Source organism: Nicotiana tabacum, chromosome 13, assembly GCF_000715075.1.
Source record: "Nicotiana tabacum cultivar K326 chromosome 13, ASM71507v2, whole genome shotgun sequence".
Taxonomy (NCBI): Eukaryota; Viridiplantae; Streptophyta; class Magnoliopsida; order Solanales; family Solanaceae; genus Nicotiana; species Nicotiana tabacum.
In genome coordinates, this window is record NC_134092.1 from 16,790,666 (window position 1) to 16,809,995 (window position 19,330).

Consider the following 19,330-nt stretch of genomic DNA (forward strand, 5'->3'; position numbering starts at 1 on the left):
ACTCCACTTATATAGTCCGTTACCTTGTGTTAAAGCCACCGACTTTCGTCTCTTGATTTGTTGTATTGGTAAAACATAAAAGGCAATATGACACTCCAATGATGTACTCCTAATTTTCTTTTGGAGTGTACTGTTTTGTTAGGAACAAAAAGTATGGTAAAAGGCACTTTATTTTGTAATAAATAAAATTGTGATGTCGTGGATTGAACATAACTCTAGCAGAATGTTAATAGATTTAAGTTATATGAACTAACGTGTAAAAATATTTTTTTTATTTTATCAGTGATTTTAACCCGTAATAACAGGTTACTTAATATTTTTGCGGGACTACCAAATATAATTACCATAAAATATTCTAACCTCCTCCAATTTTAGATGTTTACGTATTGCAATTCAAACTTTTTGAATATAGTACGATACATGTTATGCAAATTTGATTAACTCATTGCTAAAATGTAAAGAACCAGCTTGTTGAACCAATAGGGTAAAAGGGGACTTAAACGTATAGTATAAGAAAAAGGCAAAAATATATACCCCTTGTGCCCATTATTATTTTAATTTTGAGAGTAAATGCAATGACCTGGCTAGTCGTTTTGAGTATTATAACTCTGTCCCCCCATTTACTGCTCAATTTATGTTTTATAGTTGTTATGTGACTCGCCGGGGTTATTGGTTCGGGTCCGGTAAAATTTTGGAATGAATTGGAACACTTAGTTTCAAGGTTTAAAGCTTAAGTTAAAATAGTGATTGGATGTCGTCTTATGTGTGAACGATCCCGCAATATAGTTTTGATAATTCCAATTGCTCAGTATAGTGGTTTTGGACTTAGAACCGTATCCGAAAAATTATTTGGAAGTCCGTAGTTAAATTAGGCTTGAAATGACAAAAAACAGAAATTTAAATTTGGAAGTTTGACCGAGAAATTGACTTTTTAATATCAGGGTCGGAGTCCGATTCTGAAAATTGAAATAGGTCCGTTATGTCATTTATGACTTCGTGCAAAATTTGAGGTCAATCGGACTTGATTTGATAGGTTTTGGCATTGCATGTAGAAATTAAAATTTTTTTGTTTCATTAGGCTTAAATTGGGGTATAATTTGTGTTTTTAACGTTGTTTGATGTGATTTGAGGCTTTCGTGTGTTGTTTAAGGACTTGTTGGTGAATTTGGTTGAGGTCCCGGGGGCCTCGGATGAGTTTCGGAGGATTAACGGATTGAATTTTGGACTTGGAAGTTTGCTGGAATTTTCTGATGCATGTACCTAGTTTCCTTATACGCGATCGCATGAACTTGACCGCGATTGCGTAGGCTTGTTCGAGGCAGTGATGATTTTGTTCTTCGCGATCACGTGAAGAGGGTTGCGATCGCGTAGCTGTGGGAGTTTGTGATTCACGAACGCGTGAAAAAGGTCGCGTTCGCATAGAGTAAGTAGAGCTGAAGTGGAGGTCACGCATTTGTGCTTCGCGATCGCGTGGACGAGTCCGTGATCGCGTAGGCCTGTGAGGTTGAGCTTTGCGATCGCCTGGACAGGCCCGCGATCGCGTAGAGCAAATGTCTAGGCAGAGAGTTTATGTTCTGCCATTTTTGATGAATTGGAGCTCGGGAAGAGGTAATTTTTGGGAGATTTTAAAGGAAAATAATGGAGTAAGTGTTCTTAACTCAATATTGGTCAAATTACCTGAATCCATGATTATTTTTAGTATTTAATGGGTGAATTAAGTTGAAAAATTTAGAAAACCCTCTTGGTTTATTTTGAAGATTTGAAGGTCGAGTTGATGTCAGAATTTGGTAAAATTTATATGGTTAGAATCGTGGTTGAATGTGCTTTCGGATTTTGTAACTTTTGTCGAGTTCTGAGACGTGAGCCCCACGGACGATTTTTGAGTGCAATTTCGATTTTTGTTGGAAATTGAGTATTTTCATATGGAATTAATTCCCATAATTTGTATTGACTGAATCAAATTATTTATGACTAGATTCGAGCTATTTGGAGGCCGATTCGCAAGGCAAAGACATTGCAGAATAAAGAATTATACAGTTTGAGGTAAGTAAGAGTTCTAAAATTGGTCTTGAGGGTATGAAACCCAGATTATGTGTTATGTGATTGGTTTTGAGGTGACACACATGTTAGGCGGCGGGCGTGTGGGCGTGCACCGTAGGAATTATGACTTGGTCAATTCCATGGAGCTGTGTAGTTGAATAATCTGCTGTTATCCGGATATTTTTTCACGTATTAGAGAAATTTAACTATAAATCATGTTTAAACCATGTGTTGACACTGTAGGGACCCACAGAGGTCGTGTGTATGTTGAATTATCTACTAAATTACTGTTTTGTACTCAGTCACAGTTTTACTTGTATATTACATCCCGGTCTCTATTGTTCATTATTGATGCATTATATCATTGTTGTTTGGGCTGCTTATCATGATTTCTGAGAACCCGAGAGACTGGAGAGGTTGATGACTGAGTGAAGCCGAGGGCCTGATTGTGAGGATATTTATGGGATCGGCCTGCACGCTGCAACATTTTCATTAATTTATGCCATGATTAGCTTGTTATAGCGCTTGGGCTGAAGGAGCCCCTTCGGAGTTTGTACACCCCCAGTGAGCACAGGTACCTATTGAGTGCGAGTGTAGTGCCGAGTGCCGAGTGCTGAGTGATTGAGAGGAATGAGTGACTGTGAGGAAATAGTGATTGTGAGGTTGGAGTGAATGGGAGGACTGAGTGATTGTTGCTCTGAGAGAATGCATTGATTTTATTATTGTTGCACTTCAGCGGTCATATATCACTGTTTTGAAAAATTCCGAAAGACATTATCTTCTATTTCAGTCGAATTTGATATGAAATTATTATTTGAGTTTTAAATATTGAACTTGAAAGCATGCCTACCTTCTTATGTTGGAAATTACTGTAATTGAACTTAGTTGTGAAGCTCGTCACTATCTTCAACTCTTTATTTAGTATTGTTACTTGCTGAGTTGATTGTACTCATACTATACTCTGCACCTCGTGTGCTGATCCAGGTACCTCCGGACACGACGGTTGCTAGTTTTTCAGAGCTTTATCTATTGGAGACTATCGAGGTAGCTGCTTGACGTCCGCATACCTTGACATTCCTCCTTTCAGTTTTTGTACTGTTCTATATTTTTCAGACAGTGTTTTTTATCAGTAAGACTTTGTTACCCTTTAGATGCTCATGTACTCATTGACACCGTATTTTGGAAGTGATTTATGTCGGTATTAATGAGATTTTTGTATTAACTTTAAATATTATGTTTTCAAGCTTAAATGAAATTGTGGTTTATTGAGGTTGTTGGCTTACATAGTATTCAGATAGCGTCATCACGATATATTAGGATTTTGGGTCGGACACAAATATACTTGATTTCTTTAGCTCTAATTATGTTTCTTAATGATCCTTCACCTGTAGCTCTAATTGTATTTTATTTTCGTTTGTTAATTGTTATTATTGGCATTTTTCTATGGATATATCGATGATTAATGTAATTACTTTTGAGAAACTCATCGGAATGGACGCATTCATGAATGAAAATAATGAAAAAAAACAGTTCGATCATGTTATTGCTGAAATAATAAAACAAAAGAATACTTCATTATAATCAAATAACATAACATGAAAACATATCAAAATACAACTTAACTTCTTTACAAGGCAATTAAAGTTAAGAGCGGAATCTTAGCCTTTTTCACTTTCCACTTTTATGGTACATTTCCCTAGACTTCCTCTTTTCTTCATAATCTCCCATTTCAATGAAGCCTTTGAGTTAATCATCTTTTTGAAAAAGACAACATAAAAATAAAGAAAACAAAAAGAATGCAATTTGACGTTGATCATGTATGTATTCTTTATTTACCTGCAAAAAGTAATAAAAAAACAATCAATTTAAGTAATACGAAAATGAAATCAAATACTTGTATACGAATTTAAAAAGAATGTAAAAGAAAAAAGGAAAAAGGCAAAAGGTGAAAACTGAAAAGTTGTTACCATCTCTTTTAGAAATTTAAAAGGGATAATATTAAAACAATCCCCCACGTATAGATTGGGTTTGTTATTGTTGTTAATATAAAAACAATCAAAAGAGAAAACGAAAAGAAAGGGAAAAAAAGAAAAGAAAATATGAGTTCTTACCATTTCGTCCAAATATTCTTCTTATGAAAGTTAAGAAAATGATGAGAAGTGCAACCCCTGCTAATAATCCAATTATAAGTGCAAATGTCTTCTCATTCTCAAAATGAGAACCTGCAATGAATAAAATGGCACTGATATTTACACTGTAGATGATCTACATATTCACATTAGACAATAAAATTTAATTTATGTTACTTATCACTTATCAACATTGCAAAACCAAAAACCGGCCTCCCTTTCTACTTTTTAGTTCTAGTTATAATTTTGACGTGTGAAATGCTAAAGAAAAAAAAAACGAAATAATCAATTGATAGGGATCTTGCATAATGAGATATCAATTTCTCTTTAAAAGTTACATATTTCATTGCTAATGAAATCAATACATTGTTGTATATAACGTAGTATTAGAGTTTAGAGGTCACGCTTAAGAGTAAGTGATGAATCATTCGTTCCCTTGAGAAAGAGCATGCATCGCAATTACACTAGTCCTAAAAAGAGCTTAATTTTTTGGCATTAACAATGTAATTTTTTTTTACACTGTTAGATTAAAATGACTTACAAGCGATAAGTCGATAATAAGTCTAATTTGGTGATCCAAATAAAAGTAAATAATCTATTGTAATAAGTAATAACTATAAATTATTCTGATAATCTAAGAAGGTGAGCCTTGAAGTATTAACGGTAAAGTTATCTTCATGTGACCTTATAGGTCACGGATTCGAGCAGTGGAACTAGCCACTAATACTTGCATTAGAGTAGACTGTCTACATCATACCCTTTGAGGTAACTGTCTACATCATACCCTTTGAGGTGCGGCTCTTCCATGTATCTTATGTGAATGCAAAATATGTTGTGCGGATTGTTTTTAATTATTATACTGATAATAAAAGATATTTAAATCACTATTTTTTTCCTTACCGTGATTAGATTTGGCATCAAAATGAGCTCCACTAGTTGTAAACCTAGCATAACATTTTCCCAAGAACATATCCCCATACGCAGCTCCACCACACTCACTTTTCAGCCGTCCGATTGCTTCTGATAAACAATCTTGACACTGGCCATTACTCAAATCACCAACACATTGGGCCACACCATGTACATCTAATGACCCACCAACTCTATAAAGCCCATCAGCCCCATTTAAACTTGTCAAAACACGGCCCATAGAATCCTCATTAAGCCCATTATTAGACGGCCCACATTTGTTCAACACACAAGTCTCGTCCTCAACACCAAGAAATGAAGTGTTATCATACTTTACAAAACACCCTTGTAATTGTAAAGCTCCACCACAGTTTTGTGAACAAAGTTTATCAACTTGACTCACTGCTTTGGCTACACAAGTAGCACAATCTGGCATCGATAAATCGCCGCGACATTGGTATACGCCGTATAATATGTCTTGTTTGGTTGATCCCATGATACTAAATTTGTTGTAAGATGAGTAAGTGGCTGAGTTAATAAAGGATGTGAGAAGGGAGTTGAGGTTTGATTCGTAAGGTGAGTTTGGTGTGTATTTTATCTGTGAACAGCCACCGTAGACGAAAGAATCGACAGAAGAATCGGAGGAGATGACATGAAAGAAGAAAGAAAGGGAAATGGCTATGAGAGTAAGAAGAAAATGGAGTTTTTTGGCCATGTTTGAAATTGAGAGAGTATGTACGTACTATGATGAGAGAGATAGAGTGTGTGCGTATGTGTGTGTGTGAGAGAGAGAGAGAGAGAGAGAGGTATTTCTATGGCTGTTTCAACGAGTATTTAAGCACAATTGCATAAAGGTTTGAGTTGTTTTTTGGTTATAGTTTGCAAATATATGGCATGCAAAAGGTTTAGAGGGAGGAAAAAATAACACAAAGTTATGGTGGCCAGCCTATTCGTGCCTTTTCATTTGTTACCTTTTCATAAGTTATTTAAAATTAAAAAAGAGAGTAACTTTACTTGGTTACTTAACCAAGTAAAGTTTTGCTTTTCTTAGCTATAGTATAATACTATTTCGTTTTGAAATCTTGTATATAGGTATGTTTGCATGAAATGCATGCATGTATGTATAGTTCTTTTCTCTCATTTAGGGCGTGTTTGGTACTAAAGAAAATGTTTTACATAGAAAATATTTTCCTAGAAAATATTTTCATGAAAAATGAGTGGTTTTATGACTTATTTTCCCTTGTTTGGTTGGTAAGTGAAAAAAAATTTTCGAAAAATATTTTCTAGTGTTTGGTTATAGTGTAGAAAATATTTTTTAGAAAAATAATTTTTTATGCTACTCTCCTCACCCCCTTCCCCTAAGTCCTCATGTTTCTTGTGCTCTCCTCTCCCCCCTCCCCCAAATTCAAGAATTTAATTATTCTTCTAAAAATTCACACAAACCCAAAGGAATTAATGTTTTGCTTTACTTTTTTACACAAAAATAACGTTGAAATTTGTGCTCTATAACTAAAAAGAAAATATTCTTTTTTTGGTTGAAAAAGAAAGTACTCTTTCTATAACATGAAAATAAAGTACCCATTTTGTTGAACCGAAAGAAAATACTTTTTTTTTTACATCATGAAAAGAAAATACTCATTTTGTTGAAATGAAAAGAAAATACTCTTTTTGTTAAAATGAAAGAAAATATGTTTTACTACTCTTTTTGTTGAAATAAAAGAAAATACTTTTTACTACATCATTTTGATGAAATGAAAGAAACTACTTTTTCTAAATCATGAAAAGAAAATATTCTTTTTGTCGAAATGAAAGAAAATACTGTTTACTACTCTTTTTGTTGAAATGAAAGAAAATATTTTTTACTACATCATTTTTTTGAAATGAAAGAAAATACTTTTTTTACATCATGAAAATAAATTACTTTTTTTGTTAAAATGAAAAAAAAAATACTCATTTGTTGAAATGAAAAAAAGTATTCTATTTATAACATGAAAAGAAAGTACTATCAATAATATTTCTATTTAGGGTGGGGGTAGGGGGTGGGAGTAGAGGGTGGGGTGAGGGGGTGGTGTGGTGTGGTGTTAGGGTGGGTGGGGTGGGTAGGTGGGGGTGTGGGGTTGGGTTGGTGGGGATGGAGAATAGGGTGGAGAAGGTTGAAAAAGAGTTTTGGAAAATATTTTCCCTTCTCTTGATAGGGAAAATATTTTCCTCCAATTGGAGGTTAAAATGAGTTCATGAGGAAAATGTTTTCATAACATTTAAGCCAACCAAACATGGGAAAATTGGAAAATATTTTCCGAAAAATATTTTCCTTCGTACCAAACACACCCTTAGTTTACTATCCTTTTTAATGAATGATACAGTTGAGCTTTATGTTAATTCTGATTCAAAGAAACAAAATATATAATATTTCACGCTGTGTATTCTTTTCTGTTTATGTAATTGACTAAAATTAGATTAATACATGAAATTTAGTGTTTGTTTTCTAAGACATAAATTCTTTTTCATTCTTTTCTTTCTAACTATCAAATTATTCATTATCGTCCTTCGAATGTTGTCATTTACTTAGAGATAAAAACACAAAATTAAGCAAAATTATGAAACAAGTCAAGAGGACAATAATGAAGGGAATTTTTATTAATCAAACAGAATTAAGACAGGGACTGATTTCCTAAGCAGATAATTTCACTAGGGTACTACTTTTCTGGCTTTTGGCTACATTAAATCTTTGAGTAAAGGACTGATCTCTTGCAGTTGGATGTTTGATTATCACTTCATAATCTCCATGATATAATGAAGTCTCAAAGTAACCATTATCATTAGTAGTCCCAATTAAGCCCTGATGACTTAATTGTCTCATAAAATTATCCACAACATCCCCAGTAGGCAAATTCTTGAAATCATTATCAGTTAAACACATTTTATAACATCCTTGTGGTTGCCATGGTGACCAAATCATTATTCCATTTACTCCTGGATGTGCATGAAGTTCCCACATTATGTCATTCAAATACTCTGCCTGCAATCCAAAAATCCAAAAAATAAAATAAAATTATGACAAGTTTAACTTTTATGCATGGACAGACGATGTATACATTTTTATGCCATCAGATTAAATTGACCTACAATACCAGATACGTGGTTATAGTAAGTCTGATTTGATAACTTGAAAAATAAAACAAATAATCACAAGTTAAGTGACATACGATAACAGCGTGTTTATACTAAGTCTGATTTGATAACTTGAAAAATAAAGTAAATAATCACAAGTTAAGTGTGTCTATAGTAAGTTTGATTCAATAACTTGAAAAATAAAGTAAATAATCACAAGTTAAGTGACCTATAATAACAACGTGTTTATACTAAGTCTGATTTGATAACTTGAAAAATAAAGTAAATAATCACAAGTTAAGTGACCTACAATAACAACTACATAAGTGTCTATAGTAAGTCTGATTTGATACTTGAAAAATAAAGTAAATAATCACAAGTTAAGTGACCTACAATAACAACTACGTGTCTACAGTAAGTCTAATTCGATAACTTGAAAAATAAAGTAAATAATCACAAGTTAAATGACCTACAATAACAGCTACGTATATAGTAAGTCTGATTTGATAACTTGAAAAATAAAGTAAATAATCACAAGTTAAGTGACGTACAATAACAAATGCGTGTCTATAGTAAGTCTGATTTGATAACTTTAAAAATAAAGTAAATAATCACAAATTAAGTGAGGGCTAGTTTTACCTGAAGGGGTCTGCTTGAAACATCTAATTCTGTAATCCATATAGGCAAATCTGCAGTTGCAAGAATATCAAGTGCACTTCTAATATAAGGTATATTTGGAGTATCAAAATGACCTTGAAGTCCAATTCCAAGAGGTCCATTATACCCCATTGATCTAATTTCTTGAATCTTGGCCAAGTAATTAGCTGGATTTGCAACCATATCATCAGGATTTTCAATAGTACTATACTAATTCAAGAACAGAATAGTATTGCTATCCATATCATGAGCCTTCTTGTAAAAATAAGCCGAGGCGTTTTCGCCTAGCTGGCTTTCTAAATATGAAAAATGTATGTTTTCATTGTCAACATCCCAATGCATCATTTGGCCTTGATATCTTGGTACTAACGAGTAAAATCTCCTTTCAACTGCTGCTGATAAAAGGGGAGGTGACAACGTTTTCGCCCAAGAAGGCAATTGATCTTTATTTTCCCAAACTATGTTGTGTCCGCGGACTAACATGCTATAATTCTTGACATATTGAAGCATAGCATCAGCCAAATGGTAGTCTTCTTTGCCCTGAATTGGCTCAGTAAACCACCACTTCATTTCGTTCTCGAAAACAGTTAACTTGAACCTGGAATTGTACCATGCTACCAAAATGACAAAAATAAAGTAAATTAATTCACCCAAACTAAACAACTCTAATTCATTTAATTGATTACTGACAGTGTAAAAATATCCTTCACATTATCAGTATAATTTAACATGTATTTTACGTATAGTAAGTTGCTTATTTTGTTTATGAGACACCAAGTTAGACTTATTATAAACAGTCATACACTTCGTTTGAGAAATTTTATACTCTTATTTAAATTAATAAAGGAAAGAATGTACCTGAAATAGTGTACATTTTGTCTTTCTCAACATAAAATCTTTGAGAAAAGCTATCAGATGGTTGTGTTCTATGAGAAGCAACAATGAAGACATTGCCTTCTTTTGATGTTCTTGTCTCAATTCTTGCACTTCCAAATTTTGTCCATCCATTTAATCCATTGTTGAGTTCTGGATTTATAGCAATTCCTCCACTATATTGTGGATTTAGAGGTCTTTCCAAACACTATAGAAACATGCATAGTAAGAAAAATCCATCAATTCAAAATATATTTTTTTTCGAAAAAAGAATTTTAATATACAGGGAAAGACATGTAAATATATCTTATAAATCTTGCCTTTGAAGTGAAATAGTAGTCATAGCCTATGGCATACACTTGAAATCCTGCAAAAATATTGTCATTTAAAATATAAGGAAAATATAATGTAATTTATAACTTAATGTAATTTAGTGGAAAGACAGATTAACCTGCAAAAAAGAAGTAACAAGATAAGAGTACAACGTGACGCAGAACATTATTATTTCTCTTGAATGTCTTCATAGTTGCAATTTTTAATGTTGTGAAATCATAAAATGAGAGACAAATTTATATGTAGCAAAATTTCCACAATTCGTTGCTTAATGAATGATTATACTTGAATTATTAAGCATTCTTGGGCAAGTTCTCTTATCATTCATACGATCATGCTATAGCTGTATTTGTTTTTTTTTCTTTTTTGCAAATTTACCTGATGTAGCAAGTTACTAGCCTTATTTAAATTTTCAGGTTGCTAATCCACTATATTATGAATGAACGTTAACTTGTAGTTATTTTTTAACAGTTCTTATATTTAATATATAAAAATTACATTATCAGTGTATAGAAGTTAAACTCTTTTAGTTACCACCATAAGTTATGGTGGAATGGATAGAATCCCTTCATCCTTAACAAGACGTCTCGAGTTCGAGGTCTGGCATTGAAAAACTCCGGCATGAATTTGAATTAGACGGACCAGTGAATTTCGGATATTGAATGATTATAAAAAACACTTTTAATTTAGCACGTTATTTTCTTTTCTTTCTAGACTACTTCGTTTATGGTCATAAATTAACGAGCAATTCTCATTGAAAAAAAAGCTCATTATCCTTAGACGCTCACCATGGTTTCATTTAATTACTAATTTTCAGTAACAATCACTTACCCTTAACCCCGTTCACAACAAACAAATCTTCCTAAAAAAAGAAATAAAAATAATAATAGAACTGCAAAGAAACAAAAGAAAGGAAATTAATCAGAGGAAGCTGTTAACATTAATTCGTGAAATCAAGGCAAATTGTTAGAGAAATTATTGTGTTGCATTTGTAATATTGCCCACATGAGTAGTACAGGAAATAAAACAAAAAAAAAATGTAACAAACTCCACTAATTGAACGTGTTGCTTCTAACAAACTGAACTAACCAGCTAACTATTCCCAGGTAATTAACAAATTGACCAGCCATTTTTCATCTTAGTTAAGTTGTAACACAAATACAGAAAATATAAATGTTGTTACTCACTAATCACTATCACCCTCCCTCTCAAGTTGGTGTTGGGGTCAAAGAAACCACACACTCTACTTGGAAAAAATGTCATCACTCTATCAGACATGACATTAGTCGGCCAGAGGCGCAAATTTATGATTTAAACCTAATGAGTTCAAAATTGATATTATGAGTTTTCAAAATTTATTATTTTTAATATTTTCACAATTTTTCACACACACATATATACTAAAATATTGGATTCAATCAAATCAATACTCAAAACTATAGGTCGAGTTTTGCTGCCTGTTGTCAATCTTTGGGTAAGTAATTAAGACAATATGAAATTAATCAGTCCTTGTGACAATTCTTTTTACAGGAAGTAACGGCTCAACTTAATGTGTTTGGTTCTTTTTACTTCCAACAAATAGGATAATGTTAAGTTGATCATAAACTAGAAATACTTTTATTGGAATATGGGCAAAGCTGCATAAAAGGTTCAAATGAATATATACCAATGTTGGAGATAACATTATACTGGATAATCATTTTTAGAGGCCACATATATATATTACTTCTGCACTGTGATGCTTCATTTAATTTGACATAGCACTACTTGGGACTTGATTAGGTTTATGTTATGCAATTTATAGTTGTAAGAGCTTTGTACTTAGCTGGGTGCAATTGATACAATGTAATCTATACTATATTAAAATCACGAATCGTTCGTCTTTTTTACCCTTTAAAAATTGAGTTCAAACTAGACAAAATTGTCATTCTAATTAATTCCATAATATTTAGGAATTAGGAATAGTCATTTAATTTTACTAGAAATCTTTCCTTATTTAAAATATATATGACTCTTAACATTTAGGAATAGTCATTATTGTTCGTATGATAGTTAAACCTAATAATATGAAGTCTTTTTTTTTGTATTTTTCTGTTTGATTTCCAGTAAGGAATAAGATGAAATTCATATTATGTACTTGAGAAAATAGAATTTATTTTTTAAGTCCATGAAGAATATAATGTTGTTACAAGATATATTTAAGTATGAGTTAGCATATTATTCTATCATGTCGAGCAACTAAAGTAAATGCACAGTTCATATACCAAAATCATGATAAGACATTAGAATAACTTTATGTGATGTACGTAATTTGTTTTATTAAGTTAACTATATATTATCAATATATCATTTTCAACAGCTTGCGTTTTTTCTAGTTTTATTTTATTAACTCAATTACATCGGTTAATAATATTTGTGTAATTTTAAAAAAACTTATACTCACAAAAGCTAGTAATCTTTAAATGTGCCAAACTATGTTTTACTGTTTTTCCTTTATAAGATAGCATTGTTTTTTGTCGACGTAGTCTTTGCTTTCTGGTGCAATGGTGAGTTGGGCTTTTAAACAATTTTAACTTTATTTTAAGGGTTAGATTGTTTAAATTAAAACAAAAAGAAAAGGAAAGAGGAGGACCTATATTTATTGAATTCAATTAAATTCACATTTTTTTAATTAGATCATAAATATATGTGAAAAAACTTAAAAAGTAGCATGAGTAATTAAAGTAGGTAAAATAATTTGTAATATAGCAATATATAAGAAAAAGTTCCAAGAACAAACGGGAGAGAACATGAACTGGTTAAGGCAGGGGGATTTGCAGTCGTACCCTATATTTGTGCCACCTTTTAACCTGTACCCTATTTTTAAAAATTATTGATTTGGTAGCCAGTTGACAAAAAATCCGTAATAATATGACAATTACACCCCTGATAGTATTAGCATTAGCATGCTACTTTGGAGATGACCTCATTCGCATTAGCATACTGTAAAACAAGCCCTGATAAACGTAGCAGCATGCTAACGTTTGGAGATGGCGTTGTTTTACAGTACCAGGGGTTATTCATTAGCATGCGAGATGGTGTAAAACTTCAGCCAATTACAGTAGCAGCCGAAGTTGTTTTACATTGAAACTAAAACTTTATGCTAATACATGCTGAAATTATTTATCCTGCAGTCAATAATTTTGTCATGAGTTTTATCCAAAACTTCAGTCTAAACATGCTGAAGTTATTTAGTTCATTTGCTAAAATTTCATACTAAACATGCTGAAGTTATTTAGTTTATTTGCTAAAACTTCAGTTTAAATATGCTGAAGTTATTTAGTTCATTTGCGAAAACTTCACACTAAACATGCTTAAGTTTTTGTCTTGCAATATGTAATTTTCTAATGAGTTTTTGCTAATGCATGTTGAAGTTATTTAGTTCATTTGCTAAAATTTCAGACTAAACATGCTTAAGTTATTTAGTATGTGAGCACCTAATTTTTTACCGTGCTTGAATATTTCCCGTTCTCATCTTCCCATGCGTGTCCCCACTCTTTGTCCCCCACACTTTGTCCCCACTCCATTTTCTCTTGTCCCCCATGCTTGCCCTCATTCTTGTCCCCCCACACTTTGTCCCCTCTCCACTTTTCCTTGTCCCCCACTCACAAACTCCATACCACTCTCTCTACCCATTAAAAACAGCTCAATTCCTTTCTTCAAAGGAGGAAGAACATCACAGAACCCTCCCCCATTTTTGGAAATCAGCCGCACCTCCCAAAAAGAGAAAGAACGGCCCAGCACTCATCCCTTTCTTTACCGTCTAACCTCCATTCCCTTCAAAAGAAATCAATCGAAATCTACACAAGAAAAGAATAAAAGGAACCCCCCACACACAAGAACAACAAGAAAACGACGGAGGAATTTAGCAAAACAAGATTGGACCACTCCATTTTCCACTTCGCCGTTGGTTTCCTTTCTTTTTTTTCGGTAAAAAAGCAGAAAGATTACCACTTCAAGCATAGGAGTCCCAAATCTTATTGTTATAAATGGATTGAATTTGTTTTCCTCTTTTGGAGAACCCTTGCTGCATTTGCTGGCTCTTTTTTTCTTCTTTTCTCAAATGATGGAGTTTCGTTTGAGCCGAGGTTGATTCCGGTTCGATCGAGGTCTTGTTCGAGGTTCACGGTTCGGATCTTGTAAGCTTGGTATTGATGTGTTCTAAACAGGCGTGGCTAATAGCTATTGATTTTGTACGTGAAGTTTCATTATAAATTGAAGAAAGTGTCGTATTGAGGTGCATTCTCAATCCTTCCTCTGTTATTTTGCTCCTTTTTAAATTCGTGTGTAGTTTTTGCTATAAGATTTGGATGAATGGTGATGCTTTTTATTTAAATATATGTGTTTGTTTATGAGAAGTCCGTTGCTGATTTTTGTTTAAATCTGCTAATGGGTAGCTTATTCCTAGATTCTAGTTCTTATTGCTGTTGGAAACCCAATGCATTTGACCTTTTTGTCTTACCTATGTTGTATTTATACATCTTATTCTACACCTTTTGTTGCTTGATTTGATATGAAGAATCAAAGCAGCACAGATAAAAGTGGTATTAACTTTGACGAGTTGGTAATATGATTGTATGGTGTAGGAGTAAAATATATATAAACCTTAGTGTCGGGACTTGTACCAAATGTTGGTAAGAGCAACTGACTGGTATTTGGGATATAAATGTGATGAACTAGCATAAAGTGACTAATATCTTGAGACAGGAGGAGTAAATAGCTTTAGGCGCGATTAATAAATTATCGTGGTCATGGGCACGGTTTCCGTGGCATGGTCACGATACGTAAATCCCAATTCGAGTGTACCTTTCACGTGACTCGACCATAACTCCAAATCAATTAATAATAAAAATCAATATGTTGTAGGTCGCGGGTGTATTTCACGTGACGCGATTCGCAATATGTACAAAAAACAATGAGCGCGCGACATCGCGACTTATTTAAATATACTCCATAAATTCTAAAAGCAATTAAAACTCAATTAAAAGCGCGTAGAAAGTTAAAAATATACAATAGGTTTTAAACATGTAATAAATCAGATAGCAGGCCAATTATTAATAGTTGAGCGACCGTGCTAAAACCACGGAACTCGGGAGTGCCTCACACCTTCTCCCGGGTTAACAGAATTTCTTACCCGGTCTTCTGGTTTCGCGGACTTTAAACGGAGTCAAATTTCCTCGATTTGGGATTTAAAATAAACCGGTGACTTGAGACACCATAAATCATTTCAAGTGGCGACTCTGATTAAATAAATAATCCAATTTCGATTTATGTCACTTTAATTGGAAAAACTCCTCTATCCCTATTACCTCGGGAAAAAGGAGGTGTGACAGCTCTGGCGACTCTACTGGGGACTAGAACCCAGAATCTCTGGTTCAGGGTTCAGAATTCGAGCTTAGAATAACTGTTATACCTGGCTTTTGTTTATTATCTGATTTTTTTTACGTGTTTGAGCCTAATGTGCTAAATGCCGCTTTTTACCGCTTTAATATTGCTTGAACTGTATATAGAACTGTTACGAAATCCTTCTTCCCTCTGAGTCTTCTTATAGTTAGTTATGTTGTGTTTACCTACCAGCATCACAAAATTTCTGTCTTGAGATAAAACCAGTTAGCCTACCAGCTTCTGGTGAAGCATTTAGTCACACGTATTAGGCAGGAGAGCCGTTAGCTAGCCAGTGTTGTTCTACTACTGGTGACGCTTGATGCTCCTCGGCTCGGGTTGTCCGCCCGAGTAAGTCAGGTCTAGATACCATCTCCTTTATGATTTACAAACTTAGAAGAACAAGCCGCAAGCAGTGAATATCCCTAGTAGGCTATGCTTTATTTGCATCATGTGCATTTGACTTAGCAACGCTCGACACAGAGGTCGAGTTCTGTTTTAGGACAAGCTTTGTTGAGACCATTATGTCATGTTACGTGCTACTTGTTGCATTATTTGGGAGGCTTGCATGTCGATTGGCTTTAGCGTATATCAGTTGAACGAAGAGAGAAAAAATGATGTGGTTTAGTGCATATGATTTTTAAAGATTAATTTTCATTAAAAAAAAGAAAGAAAAGAACATAGTCGATTTTAACCGAACTACGCGGGTCTGATTCTCACCGGATGTGAGATACGTAGGCAAACCTCATCGGTTCCGGCCCCAATTTTCAAAAAAAAAAAACAATTCAGAAATATTTTTCTTTTCCTTAATTCCCTATTTACAATTCTTTCCTTAGAAAATCAAAAAAAAAAAACCTAAATCCAAAAATATTTTTTTATAGTCCCACAGTTTAGCTTTTATTTATTTATTTATATTCTTTTATAGAGTCAAAACCCGAAAAATCGGAATTTTTGTATGTCAATAATATGTTTGATCAAAGCTTAACCCCGTGTCTGGGTAGACAGGTATACCATGAGTGGGGAAAGAGGCAAGTCTGAAAAGAGGCCCAGATCAGAAGGGATACCAGATTTTCTCATTGTCGATCAGATACCACAGTTGTTGTGGGATTGGTGGAGAGACTTTAAGGAATATGAGCGAAACTAGATAAAGAAATACTTGAGACATTTGGTTCACATGATTGAAGCTTTGATTCCGCACTGGGATCCTGAAAACAATGTGTTCCGTTTTACCGACTGTGAAATGACTCCGACCTTGGAGGAAATCGCCCATTTCCAGGGGTGGGGCCGCAATCTTTGCCGCCAAAGGCCCATAGTACCAAAAAAATATGAACGAGGGTAGGTTTCTGAAGCTTTTGAACATAAATTACGGACAATATGAAGGTCTAGGAGGCAAATGGGTTAAGTTGGGCTTTTTGTTTCAGTTGTATGGCCTAGAATGCAATTTCGAAAGGAATGTGGGAAAATTGAAATCAAAGGAAGATAAGGAAACATGGAAGGTACAGAGAAGGTTTGCATTTATGGTCACTTTTTTAGGGCGTGTAGTTTTTCCGGAAAGAGAGGGACGCATTGACATACGCTTGGCAGGTGTAGTTGAGGCTCTGACCTCAGAAGGGGGTGATTATACTTTGGTCCCTATGATTCTTTCTTGTATTTTTCGTGCTTTAACTAGATGTAAAATTGGCGCACGAAACTTTGATGGTTGCAACATTTTGTTACAGATATGGTTTTTGGAGCATTTCTATCGTCATCCTACGATCACTAATTTTAGTGAGGTATGGCCCAATTATACTTATGATCACCAGAAAAAAAATTGACGAATGTGACTTACCAGAGGGGATTGGCGCCTGAAAAGAACTACTTCTTACTCTGTCTGCCAAACGGATCACTTGGAACTATGATTGGTTCTCCTCTAAAAAGGTTATTTGTGAGTCTGCATACCATTCTTATTTGGTACTCATAGGATTGGATGGTGTTCAGCCTTATGCTCCACTTCGGGTAATGCGCCAATTTGCACGACTATAGGAGATGCCACCAACACGAGATATGAGCAAGTTCTGTTATGATTTTGGTAAAGATCAACCTCATGACGAAGAAGAAATTATAAAAATTCGGTATGCAAGTAAAGTCTCGGAGTTGACTGATATGGTAGAAGACCGAGATCATGAAGAGGTGATCCCTGAATATATTACCTAGTTTCATGACCCTTCGTCGCTTAGAGATAGGCCTGAAGGATCTAACAAGAGGAGAAATGATCAAAGAGCTATAGAAAAGTTAAAAGAGGAATTGGAGCATTCCCGGATGACCATATCTAAACAACAAACCCAACTGCAAGCCGGTGTCGCTCAGATTCATTTAAATATTGAGAAAGATTATCAATCGGCCTTACGGGGAATGGATAAAGATCTAAAGCATGCTAAAAATGAGGCGGCCCGCTTAGAAGAAGAATTGGCAAGCACTATTGGTTTAGTTAGAAGAGTTGAGGCAAATAAAAATGCTGAAATGCATAAGCTGCAAGAAGACTTGAATATCATTGAAGAGGATGCGCACCAACAACAATTGGAGTTTGATCAGTAGAGAGAGCAGTTTGAAAGAGAAAGGGCATATTGGATACGCTCAAAGGGTCAGTTTCTTGCACAATTGGAAGAAATAAAAAGGCATAAGGGAGGTCATCAACATGCAGATTTTGAGGTAGAGCGGCGTCAGTGGATGATTGAGAGAGCTGTGCTAAACCGCCGTATTGAAGAATACGAGGGACGCGAGACTGAGATGGGTAACGCCCTCAACACTACCCAGATATGGTTGCAGAATTGTCACGTGAATATGGGGCAAACTAGAGAGCAAGTACTTCAATTGGCAGAGAAAGCAGCATATATTCATGACGATCATCATTATCTAAACAATGAGAAAGTTGGTCAACATGCCCTCGTTCCACAATTGCCGGGAGTGTTTCAGAATTTGAACAAGATGTTGGGGGGAGAGTGGAGGCCAAGGGATGCAGACCATTGATGATATCAGTTTAAGAAAGAATGCCATTGAAGATTAAAAGTTTTAGTGTAGTCAATTAGTTTTTAGTTTCATTTTTCATTTGTCGTATTTTTTGTGAGCACGTGATTTTCGCCCGACTAAAATATTCCTACAAAATTCACAAATAGATTTTTTTTTCTTAATTGTTTTAGGTTTTATAGAATTTGTAGGGATTTTCGGTTAATTGTTTCTTGCATTTATTTGCATATTTAACATTCTAAAAATTATAAGAAAAACACCAAAATGTCTAAAAGTATTTCATGCATAACACTTTAGGTTTAGTTATATTTAGGATTTAATTACGTAAGTTAATTGCATTATTAAACAGAAAATCACAAAATGTGGGTCATTTTTGTATTTTTAGCTTTTAATCGCAAATTAAGTAATTCTTCCTTCATTAGTCTAAATTAATTAATGGTAAAATAGATAGCTAGGTTTATTTCAACAAATTAGATTGACTTAGCACTTAATTTAGGTTTTTAATTAATTAATTTTTATTAGGATTTAAAATCAAGAAAAAGAAAAGGAAGAAAAAACCTGTTTGGTTCTGAATTTGGGCCAAAACAATGTCTGGCCCAAACGATCGCCCCAAGTCCCCTAAGCCCAACCCCTCACCCGGCCCAGCCTCGTCACTTAACCGAAACGACGTCGTTTCGTTAACAGGCGATCTCGGCCGTTGATCTCCTTTGATCTAACGGCCCGTAACTCCCCTCCCTAACCCTTATATCTGTCGGATCCACCCCCCAAACCCCAGAGACCCCCTCATTTTCCTCTCCCTCTCCTTCACTCACCAAACCCTAGCCGCCCCCAAACCCTTCGTCTCTCTCTCTCTC

At 34.3% G+C, this 19,330-nt stretch overlaps 3 protein-coding genes across 3 annotated transcripts; all 3 read right to left on the minus strand.

Annotated features, from left to right (window-relative positions):
• Window positions 1-3,595: 3,595 nt before the first annotated feature.
• LOC107805672 (plasmodesmata-located protein 7-like) lies at window positions 3,596-5,954 on the minus strand. Its single transcript, XM_016629745.2, has 3 exons — window positions 5,070-5,954; window positions 4,152-4,262; window positions 3,596-3,876 (listed from the first exon to the last, which is right to left on the minus strand). The coding sequence occupies exons 1-3, from the start codon at window positions 5,791-5,793 to the stop codon at window positions 3,869-3,871; spliced, it is 843 nt and encodes a 280-aa protein (XP_016485231.1). The 5' UTR covers window positions 5,794-5,954; the 3' UTR covers window positions 3,596-3,868.
• Window positions 5,955-7,691: 1,737 nt separating this feature from the next.
• Window positions 7,692-10,256, minus strand: LOC107805673 (endo-1,4-beta-xylanase 5-like). Its single transcript, XM_075229075.1, has 4 exons — window positions 10,171-10,256; window positions 9,705-10,086; window positions 8,829-9,460; window positions 7,692-8,097 (listed from the first exon to the last, which is right to left on the minus strand). The coding sequence occupies exons 3-4, from the start codon at window positions 9,027-9,029 to the stop codon at window positions 7,750-7,752; spliced, it is 549 nt and encodes a 182-aa protein (XP_075085176.1). The 5' UTR covers window positions 9,030-9,460; window positions 9,705-10,086; window positions 10,171-10,256; the 3' UTR covers window positions 7,692-7,749.
• Window positions 9,057-13,618, minus strand: LOC142161716 (endo-1,4-beta-xylanase 4-like). Its single transcript, XM_075228640.1, has 5 exons — window positions 13,541-13,618; window positions 10,884-10,914; window positions 10,040-10,086; window positions 9,705-9,927; window positions 9,057-9,460 (listed from the first exon to the last, which is right to left on the minus strand). The coding sequence occupies exons 1-5, from the start codon at window positions 13,616-13,618 to the stop codon at window positions 9,057-9,059; spliced, it is 783 nt and encodes a 260-aa protein (XP_075084741.1).
• Between the last annotated feature and the right edge of the window lie 5,712 nt (window positions 13,619-19,330).